At 30.4% G+C, this 11,747-nt stretch overlaps 1 protein-coding gene across 2 annotated transcripts; it reads right to left on the minus strand.

The window, feature by feature from the left end:
• Positions 1-1,369: 1,369 nt before the first annotated feature.
• Positions 1,370-11,125, minus strand: LOC107628383 (transcription factor NAI1-like). 2 transcript variants are annotated; one of them, XM_021119855.2, is made up of 5 exons: positions 10,964-11,125; positions 10,227-10,814; positions 8,460-8,855; positions 5,713-5,867; positions 1,370-1,648 (listed from the first exon to the last, which is right to left on the minus strand). In XM_021119855.2, the coding sequence occupies exons 1-5, from the start codon at positions 10,997-10,999 to the stop codon at positions 1,627-1,629; spliced, it is 1,197 nt and encodes a 398-aa protein (XP_020975514.1). In that variant the 5' UTR covers positions 11,000-11,125; the 3' UTR covers positions 1,370-1,626. The 2 variants fall into 2 exon arrangements, with proteins under 2 accessions (XP_020975514.1, XP_088359090.1); XM_088502964.1 differs by lacking the exon at positions 5,713-5,867.
• Positions 11,126-11,747: the final 622 nt, after the last annotated feature.

The raw sequence follows: 11,747 nt of genomic DNA on the forward strand, positions 1-11,747 counted from the left end.
TATATTAATTGTTGTTAGAAATTAATGAATACTAAATAACACAAGTTTGTGCTATTTTTTTCCCTCCCTAACATTATCAGTAAAAGATTCAATATATTTTTGTGTCAATTCAGTATTATCTTATTTTATTTTATAGAGTCAATGTGATCTATTGGTATACAATTTGCTTTCTACATTCTATATTATTGTATTTAATTTTTAGTCTCATTTTAAACAAATTTCGGTGCTATTTTTATTTTTGGCAAGAATTCAATCCAATAAGTGTGAATCTACATGCATTTAACTAAATAAGATTGAAATACAATACAAACATATTTATTCAAGTCTAATATGAGAAATAATGCTCCTAAAAGAAGAAGTAATAGTAACAGAAAAAGAAAGAAAGAAGAATAATAAGAAGCAAAAAGCAATGATGTATCTTTGTAGCAAAATTTCGATATTAGAATTAAGAAATTTTGGTGTTATTGTTAAAAAATTTCAATGTTATTTTTTTAAATAATTTAAAACTCTCCTTCCTCTTTGTCATTGTCGTCGTCATTTTCTTTCTTATTTCACCCTCTTAACAAAAACTTGTGTTACGGTTAAGAAATTTCGATGTCAAAATTAAGAAATTTCTATGTCACAATTAAAAAGGTTTGGAACTATTTTTTGATAAATTATGCACTCAAAACTCCTCATCCTCTTTATCATCATCATTTTCTTCTTCTTCTTTTCTTGTTCAACTTGTCCATCTTATTTTACTATCTTATAATTCTTCTTGTTTTTATGCTCTTAACAAGAATATAAATAAAAGAAATCAAGCAAAAAAGAAAAAGAAATAGATAATGCTACAAAATAACCAGAAAGAGGAGGAGAAAAAGAAAAAAATACAGCACCAATAGTAGCAATAAAAGAACAACAATGTGGAGGAAACACAAAAAAAAAGAGAAAAAAACGTAAAGAAGAAGGAACGTGGGATACGAACGTTCACATTAATGGAGAGTTGGAGCGTGTAGATATACTCTCAGTCTCTTACTAATAAAATCGTTTTTTGTTGGATTTAGATAAACTTAATTAAATTTAATTGCCAAAAAAATGTATAACAATACTAAATAATTATCTCTATAATCATAATTTATTCATGTAACTACTTATAGTTACTGTTTTAACTACATTATTATCCCTTTAATAAACTTCTTACTAGTATGACATATATATATATATATGTATATATATATATATATATATCCCTTCATTGAAAAACATTGTTAGCTTCAATTAAGTCTCTCCACAAATTGTATTATATTCATATTTTCCCTTATTATTTGCAAATAGACTCGCTAAGGCAAAACAAAGGAAGAACAATGTCACATAAAATCGAGTTCCTCCATTCTTCTTCTGCTCGAATAATATACATATACAAATGCATTTTTTGTAATAAGGCTCATGCATGCCACCCAACAATAATAGATAATATATTAATAGACAAAATCTCTATTTGATACAGACTTCACCTTCCTTCCATTATTAATGTGTGAAGGCAACTCACCACTATTTGCTCATTATTGTTTATGAGTTGAGTTATGAATTATGACAAGATGAACTTCAATGTTTCCACGCGTATGCTCTTGACAAGTTCCTTAACGGTCAAATTGTACCCTTCGCCCATCTGCAAATTAAAACATATATTGTTAGTTTGTTTTTATATATTCAAATACAACTATTATACTAATTAAAGTCATAATAAATACCATGAAATTCACAAGTTAAATAATTAATAAAAAAGTCATGATAAAAGGACAGAGAGAACTAATCAAACAGAAAAGATATGTTATTTAATTTTAACATAAAATACACTTATCAGAAACATTAAAGTGACAGATATATTATTTTTTTGTTTCAAAAAAAATTAAATTAGGCCAACTATGTATGGAGTCATTTTATAAATTTATTTTGTCGGGTTATATCATATTTTCATAGGATACTAGCTACAGTTTCCCTTTAAATTTTTATCTCATTGTTCTTTTTTCTTTTTTGAGAAATCTTAATGATGCCTTAACAGTAAATAACTAAATATATGACTTATAATGCATTATTGATGGACAATATTTTTCTTTTATTTTATTTTAGAGTAACTAATACCTCCAATCAATTTTTTTTTAAATCAGATATTTTCTTTTCAACAAATTTTAATTTATATCAAATCAATTTTTAAATTGATGAAATGTGGTGGATGAAGCACTGAGAGCACAAAACAAATAGAGAAAAAATTGGGAGAAGAAATAGGATTGATTACTACTCAATTAAAGTGAAAGACCTCAAACTATACCAATGAGGACAGAGGCTTTTTATACTAGTGAGAAGTAGCTAAACTATTCTATCTAACTAATCTTACGTGGCTTCCTACTAATAACAATTGATAACTAACCTTGTAACCACCATATATATAATTTAGTCACACTAATTGTGCAGGCATGAGAACTTTACTTAGCTACACGAGCTGCATAGTAAGTTAAGGTGAGTAAGAGCTTCCTTCAAGTAACACCCTTTCTCAAGTTGGGAGTGTAGATGTTCAGCAGTCCCAACTTGCGATGAAGGGGAGGAGAAGGTCGCTAGAGGTAGAGGCTTGGTGAGGAGGTCATACTTTTATCAGCGGTAAAAATCGGCAGCAAATGGATGTATCCTTCCATAAACTTGTCTCTAACCACAAGGCAATCAACTTCAATATACTTAGTCCTTTAAGGTAGCATTTGGTGGAGAGACAGAAACGAAAAGACTGAGACTGAGAGACAGAGATTAAGAGACAGGGATTGAAATAAATCTCAGTATTCTGTTTGGTGCAAAATGGAAGACAGGAATTGAAACAAGAATGAAACTCTAATTTAATTTGCACAAAGGATAAAATTGAAATTAATTAATTGAAATGAAAGTATTTTAGGTATAAAATGTTATTAAAGTTTCAGTCTCCATCTCTAAAAATTTCAGTCCCCTGTGTCCCTACTTTTTGGAAGTACTGAAATACTGAAATTTTAGAGACAGAGACAGAAATTTTAGTACCAGTCTCTGAACTAACAAACACGATACTGAATCTCAGTCTCTCAGTCTCTGTCTCAGTACCTCAAAACAAACGCTACCTAATAGAACACAGAATTTGAAGCGATAAGAAATTATTACAGAAAATGCTAATTGGCTTTGTCAGTGTTATCCCCAGATCCTTCATGATATATCGTAACCAAATAGATTCCTTAGTTGCTGTTGCCAAGGCACGATACTCAGCTTCAGATAAACTACACGAAATAATACTTTGCTTATTTTTACACTTTCAATAAATCAAAGATGAGACAAGATGAAAATAGTAAGCTAAAGTGGAGCACCTGGTATCTAGACATGCAACCCAGTCCAAATCGAAAAAACTAATGATGCACAGATCAAAGGAAGTAGGGAAGAAAAGACCCGGTGCAGCAACAGACTTTAGGTACCGCAGAATCCTATAAGCTGCATGGAGATGAACGTTTCTAGGATTGTCAAGAAATTGACAAAGTCTACTTATTGCATAACTAATGTCTGGACGAGGATTTGTAAGTATATCAGCTTCCCAACCAATTTGCGATACCCTATAGCATTCGGGAGTAATGTGCCACTATCTTGGCCCAATTTTGCAATGTAATCCATGTGGGTGGAGATTGGCTTACAATCAACAAAGCCAAAATCAGTGAGCATGTCAGTTACATATTTTCTTTAATATAGTGCAATTCCCTTATCTAATCTGGTCACCTCGAGTCCAAGAAAAAACTTTAGATCCCCAATATCCTTTATGCAAAATCGGTCATCCAGCACACCTTTGATGTTGTTGATTTTACTCATATCATTTCCAGCTAACACCAAATTATCCACATAAACTAAAATTTCTGTGAAATCATGATCGAAATGCTTGGTGAATAAGCTGTAATCGGATCGGCATTGTCTTTATCCAGGTTCAATCAAAAATGACTTCAGTTTATTGTTCCACTGTCTACTAGTTTATTTTAGGCTATAAAGTGATTTTTCTAATTTGCAAACTTGACCCTTATCAATACAGAACCCTAGTGAAAGTGTCATATAGACTTCTTCGTCTAGCTCTCCATGAAGAAATGCAGTGTTCACATCTATTTGTTTCAAAAACCAGTTATTAGCTGTTGCCAAACCAATGACAATTTGAAGACATGTTAACTTGAGAATTGGGCTGAAAGTAACTCGATAGTCAATGCCAGGGACTTGACTGTATCTCTTTGCCACTAGGCGTGTCTTATGTCTCTCAATACTACCATCAGGATTGTATTTGACCCTAAAAACCCATTTGCACCCTATGACCTTCTTACCGAATGGTAGAGCAGTGAGCTTCCAGATTTTGCTTTTATTCAGAGAATCAAGTTTAGATTCGATAGCCTTTCTCTAACAAAGTTGAGAAATTACCACTTCATAGTGCTTTGGTTCAATATTTGTGGACAATGCAATAAAAAATTCTCTATGTGATGTTGAAAGTTTATCATATGACAAGAATTTTGATAGGGGATACTTACACTGAGATTGGGTGGAATGGAAAGGATTGGAAGTGACATTTAGGCATTGATAGTCTTAAAGATATAAAGGACAATTCCTTATTCATGTGGACCTTCTTTGCACAACAGGTTCAGGATTATGATAAAGGGAAGCAGATGTTGTCTCAGCACTTTCATTTACATGTGAAGAATTATTTTGTGAATTTAAATGTTTATTTTGTGTGGTGTGTGAAAGTGTGAAGTGTGTATGAGGTAAATCATGAGCATTTGGAGATAAGTCATAGGAAAATGGGTCATAATGTGGGTTGTAACTCAGCAGTGCAGAATTTTGTGAAAAGATGTTTGAGTTTGTTTGTATGGAGAAAGAAAAATAATCTTCGTAAAAATGCACATTCTTGAAATGAAGATTTGTCTTGTCTTTAAATCCATCAACATGAATCGTTTGACATACCCCTTGATCCAAAAAATATGGATTTTCGAGCTCTTAGGTCTAGTTTATGTTTTCAACAGTTATAGTGCAAGCATACGCTAGACATCGAATATTTTTAAACTTAAAAGATCAGGAGATGTTTGGTAAAGAAGCTGAAATGGAGACTAGTTTTGCAAGAAGATGCTTGCGATTCGATTGATGATATAAACTGCATGCAAAAGAGTAAAGTTTGAAAAATATTTGGGTATATTAGATTGAAAAATCAAGCATCGAGTGACAGCCAACATGTGTTGATGTTTCCTCTCAACAATTCCATTTTGTTGAAGGATTTCAACACATGATGTTTGGTGAAGAATTCCATTTTATGCATAGAATCGAGGCATTAAAACTTCTGGTCCATTGTCTGTTCTAATGACTTTTACTTGGCTGCCAAACTGTACTTTTGCAAATTAAATAAAATTCTGAACTCGTTTGCTTGTTTTTGCTTTTGTTTTCATTAAATGATTCCATGTAAATCATGATTTATCATCAACAATGGTTAAAAAATATTTGTGCCCGTTAATAGATGGAATTAAAAGAGGGCCCCATATGTCAATGTGAAGAAGACCAAATACATTTTTTAAAATAGTAGTGCTATTTCCAAAACTCATTTTTCTTTGTTTCACAAAATGACATGTGTCACAAGTTGCAATTTTGTTATTATAGTCTATGAAAGGAAAATCAGATTTCATAACATTCAATTTATCTAAAGATAAGTGTCCTAACCGAAAGTTCCAGAGATTTATTTCCTTCATTTCAGGTTTAGGTAAAGTGATGATGCTTGCTGCTTGTGCAAATTCAGGTCTTACTGATTCAACATTCAGTGCATAAGGCCCTCCATATGCCTTAGCTGTGCCAATCACCTTCTCCGAGCTGATATCCTGAATGTTACACAACTTGTCATCAAGGTTCATATGGCAATGCTAATGAAATGTGGCCTTGCATACAGAAATTAGCTTGAAATTGAATGAGGATATATACAATGCATCAACAAAGTATAGATCTTTTGAAAAGAAAATAGTTCCAACAATTTTGCTAATGGCTAGTGCACTATTAGGCAACTTGGCAAGAATTGGAGCTATTTTATGATATGAATGAAAATCATTGAGTGAGTATGACACATGGTTCGTGGCTCCTGTGTCCACCACCCAAGATGTATATTTTTTATCTGAAATATTTAATACAAGTATGCTTGATCTAAAATGCATGACATGTACCAAACTACATGGATGAGGTGTTGGTAAAGGCTCTATATTGTGTGGTTCTGCACTATGATTTGGTTTCTGGTTTTCTTTGTTAAGAACTGCTAGCAAAGCTAACTTTTGTTCTGATGTGAAGTTAAAAATCTATGACCCACTACTCTCTCTATTATAAGGAATTCTGATGTTTTCATTTCTTCCTTCAGATTCGGATGCACTAATGTTCATGAACGCAGTGTTATGCCTCTACTGCAAATGTGGTAGATATTCATGCTTTTTGTAGCATGTATCGATGGTATGTCCAGACTTACCACAATGAGAGCATTGCATCTTGCCTCGTCCTCCTTGACCTCTTCTAAAATCTTGATTCTTGCCTCTTCTGCCCCTCCCTCTCCCTCTGCCGTGTGAGTCTTTTGCAGTGTTCAAGAGAGTGGTGGATTGAGCTACTGCAATGATTTTATTGTCTGAGGTAAAATCAAGACTTTGGAATTGCTTTTTTTGTTGTGTGAGAAGTGAGAAAATAGCATTTAGACTTGCAAGCGGATTCATGAGCATAACCTGAGACGTTACTCAGCATATTGCTCATTCAGTCGTTGAAGAAACTGTGTCACTTGGTCTTCGGTTCTAAAATTTCTTACAACACCTAATCCACCATTGCAGTCTCTACCACAATCACATGAAAGAATTGTTCTAAAGCTATCTAATTCCTCCCATATTCTCTTCAATTTGGTGAAATATCCGATCACAGTGATATCTCCTTGTTTGAGAGCATATAGCTCTTCTTGTAATTCGGCTACTCGAAATTTATCCCCCTGTTAGTACCTATACCTTAACTCTTCCCAGAGATCTTATGCTACATTGTTCCAGCTTACACTTTAAGCAGTATCAGAATTCAGACTAAGGTTTATCCATGCAATTACTACGTAGGTATTGCAACGTTCGTCCCAGGATTCATAGGAGGGATCGTGTATCTCAAGTCTAGGCAAAGTACCATCAATAAATTTTATTTTATTCTTAGACCTCAAAGCTCTAACCATAGATCTACTTTAATCTCCATAATTCTTTCCATTGAAAATAACATTTGTAATGGCAATATCTGGATTTCAAATGGAGGCAAGAAAACATGACTTGAAAGATCTTGATTGAATCCTCCACTACTCCAACTGACATGAGCATGAATGGCAAAAAGCTGACTAAAGGATACAGAAATTCCGTGCAAATCAAAGTTCTCTGATGGATATCACATTTGTGGATTCGCTCCCATAGTGTCACAAACTGGATCCATTCACTATATGCTTTGCATTTTCAGAACTTGCGTTTGTGATGTTCAAGTTTGAAACATTGAGCTCCTTCTTTGATCCCAATCTCAGGTGCACTCAGCGAGCTCCACACTCACCGCACCATGATAAAATGTGGTGGATGAAGCATTGAGAGCACAAACCAAATAGAGAGAGAATTGGGAAAAGGAATGGAATTGATTAATACTCAATTGCAGTGAAAGACCTCAAACCATATCACTGAGGGCAAAGTCCTTTTATACTAGTGAGGAGTAACTAAACTATTCTAACTAACTAATCCTACGTGGCTTCCTACTAACAACAATTGATAACTAACTTAGTAACCACCATTTGCATAATTTAGTCATACCAATTGTGCAGACATGAGAGCAATTATACTTAGATACATGAGCTACATAGTAAATTAAGGTGAGTAGGAGCTTTCTTATCAAGTAACATCAATTTTATTTTATAGACAAATCATTTCATATATCAGATTGTTTATTATTTATCTAGAAAAATTGACTCAATAATTTTAAAATTATGAAAAAAATTTTATATTTCTATTAAATAATGTGAAAATTAATTTGCCTAAATTTTTTAGTAAAATCTAAAACCAATTTATCCAATAAAATAAAAAATATAAACTTATTTAGTATAAAAAGTTTTTAAAAATTAAAGTGTAAGATTGAAAATTATTTGAACTTTAAAGTAAGATATTACTCTTTAGAGTTTATCTATGTGTGTATTTGAATTAAATTTAAGCCATTTTAACAAAGAAAAAAATATAAAAATCAACCTTTAATATACTTAGTTAATATTAGTTAAACCTTTCAATTTTAAAAACTTTATTATTTAAAAAATTTATAATTTATAATTTATAATTAAATATATTAACTAAAAAAATTATTAACTAAAAAAATTAGTATTGTTTGATATATATGCAAAAAGAATAAAAAAAAGCATTGTGTAGAAATATAGGATAAAGGTTCTATACCCGGGTAATGACAGTTATATCAAGAATCGAATCTCCAAAAGGCAACGCACTGCTATTCAAAACAAGTAGGTTATGTCCTTGAATCTCAGAAAGTAATTTAACCAAAATACCCTTATGCTTTTGACAATGAATCCGAATCAAAACCTGTTGCCCTGATACTCTTGCTTCCACTTGATGGAGAAGTGAAGAAGAATCATGATTAGAAGCATCATCAACAATAACGCTCTCATCGTCACTCTCATTATCATGTGGCGACCTTTTGTTAAGAACAATCACAGAAGGCTCTTCTGCTATTTCCTTTATTTTCTCATTGTTTTCTTGTTCTAGTGTTGTAAGACGAGTTTTGAGATCCTTCACGTACTTGATTGCATTCTCTAACACAGTAACTTTATCTATCTGTATTCTCAAAACACGTATATTAGTTATTAATTGTCAATTAATTACAAATTAAAGATACAAATATATAATTTTATACAGAATTGTAAAATATATAAAAAAATATGGGTGTTGACTGTGTGACGATATGATAAAAATATATTAATATTTTAATTTTTATCTCATTTAAATATTATATATGCATAATATTTTTTATTTTTATATTAAATAATATTATATCATACACAAATTTTTATTTTTTTTAAATTGTAAAAAAAATATTAAAAAATTATTAAAATTTATTAATTTTTGTCATTAATTAGTTATTAATATTTAAAATATAAGTTAAAAATATGTTACTAAATAAATTAAGTTAATACCTAAAAATATCACAAAAAAACATAAATTTTAATGGTTCTTAGCTTAACTTGAGCATTTCTCTTGTAAAAATATTATTCACCTGATCCATTAACATGCATAACAATAATAATCTCTCTTATTTCAGCCTATGATGAATATAAACATAAATAGAAATTAAAGTATGATATAAAGTGTAATATTACTTAACTATTAATATATATTAGAAGAAATTAATACTAGTTACTTTTCGAAAGGTCGCTTTAATTATTATTATTATTATTATTATTATTATTATTATTATTATTATTATTATTATTATTATTATTATTATTATTATTGCGTCAATATCTTGTTTTCCTCAAGCAAGACAGGAAACGCTCATAAATCATATATGAAATAGATATTTGATTGAAACTCTTTAGGCCAAATTTTATAATTATGTGAGGATATTTGGGGATTGAAAGTATTCAATGTACCACGTTTTTGAAATGTCTTTTAATATGTAGACTAGTATATTAATATGTACTATCGATTCAGTTTTGTTATTAATTAAATACATGCAAAAATGGTAAAAATAACTAAAAAATTTTGGATTCAAATCTTTGATATATACGAAAAAAAATATTTTTTATATATTATATATAATAAAAGATATTATAAAAAAAGAAAAATTTAGACATCAATCTCTCTCATATTCTCATTATATATATAGTAAAAGGTTCCTTTTACTATTTCTATTTAATTAATTTTATGCTTATTATTTTATAAATATATGATAAATAAAAAGATGAATAAATAATAGACATATTATTATTATCTTTCCTTTAACATGAAGTTTATCTTTATTGTCGTGTATCTTCAAAAATAATTGGAATTTGGAGAATAAAAATAAAGATATATTTTTTCTGTCATATTTATATTTTCTCTCTCATTCTTTTTTTGGTATATTCTGAAACATTTCTTAAACACAATATTATAATAAGACTCACCCAACAACAACAACAACAATAATAATAATAATAATAATAATACCTTCTTGAGGCCAGGAACAAGAGCTGCAAGAGCAATGAAACTCTGGCTGATCTTCTCTCTTCTCTTCCTCTCAGCTATGATATGATCCTGAGCGTTAGATGGTGACCTCTTAGAACCATTTGATGAGGATTTTGTGACCAGGTTTTGATTTTTTGATGACCCATTCACCACCTCTTTTAGTTTTGTCTTTGTGTTCAAGGTGGTGTAATCTAAATCATAAAGCTGGGTGGTATTATCATTATTATTGAGAGAGGAGTTTGAGTTGTCAAAGCACAGAATTTGTGGCTGAAATGATGTTATTGATGATGATGATGATGATGATGATGAGAGGGAAGAAAAATTTGGTGATAATGATGAATAATAAGAATTATTATCACTATTGGTACTTGTTTTGAGAAACTTAGAAGGCCTCTCATCATCAAAACTAGTTTCATCAACGGAAGAGTAATTATTATTATTGCTTGGTGACTCGAACATTATAGAATTCCCTATGTCATGTGCGAAAAATAAATCTTCATCGTAATCATCAATCGAGTTGTTCATGCTGTACTCTTTCGGAAAGAAATTGTTGTAATCATCTTCCATTTCCTGCTAATAAGAAGTTAGAGAAAAAAATATATTATTATTATTATTATTATTATTATTATTATTATTATTATTATTATTAATTGTTATCAAATTGTTGAACAAATTAAATTGGAAATGGAAACGTATATATATGAAATTAATTCCCTTACCAGATCATGTAACCAGCTAGGTGATGACGATTCCATCGGAGTTTTAATAATTTTCTCTAATGAGTAGGAATCACTGAAATAGAATTAGCAATACTTATTAAGTGTAGCTAAGTAGTGAAACAAAGGTGACTCTTTAGAGAGCTATTACTATTCCTATTGAGTGCGAAAGAGGGATTCCCCAATGTTCACTCTTTATAGTAGTAAGTTCATGCCTTTGATAATCAGTTTCTCCACTACACCTAGCTATGTATGGACCCCACTATGGCCATAAAAATATTAAACAAAGAGATCTCTATGTTTCTTTCTTTTTTCTTTTCCTTTTTTTTTTCATTGAGCAGATGCGAATTTAATTTGCGAATACTCTAGCTACAACTTTTGTCGTATATATTGTTATTATTATATACCATTATTTAAATTAGAGAAAGTCTTGGGGTCACTATTTTTATTGAAATTTGGCCAATACTTAATCATAAAAAAAAAAGTAATTCTACACAATTAAATATCATCTCATACCATTAAAAATGTTAATGATGATTAATTAATGACTATATATCACAAAATTCTGCTATGCCCCTAGTATTCCTCGTATAATTATTCTGGCAAAGAAACTTTTTTCACTGTTTTGTTGTCTTAATTGTTTTGATTCTATGATTCGTGCGGTCGATGTGAACGTTTGAAAATAACTGTGTAATGTGAAAATGGTATATGGCAATAGTAGATGTGATAGATCATATATAGATGTAAACAATTTACAAAATATATATATATATATATAATTGTTATA

This window comes from Arachis ipaensis, chromosome B1 (genome assembly GCF_059453495.1).
Source record: "Arachis ipaensis isolate K30076 ecotype BB chromosome B1, ASM5945349v1, whole genome shotgun sequence".
Classification (NCBI taxonomy): domain Eukaryota; kingdom Viridiplantae; phylum Streptophyta; class Magnoliopsida; order Fabales; family Fabaceae; genus Arachis; species Arachis ipaensis.

Bases quoted from the DNA above. Each gene is read 5' to 3' on its own strand.
- LOC107628383 (XM_021119855.2), bottom strand. From the start codon at position 10,999: ATGGAATCGTCATCACCTAGCTGGTTACATGATCTG. The intron at 10,815-10,963 runs GTAAGGGAATTA...TCTTATTAGCAG, and splicing joins CTAGCTGGTTACATGATCTG to GAAATGGAAGATGATTACAA. The intron at 1,649-5,712 runs GTTAGGACACTT...TTTAATTTGCAG, and splicing joins ATAAATCTCTGGAACTTTCG to ATGGGCGAAGGGTACAATTT.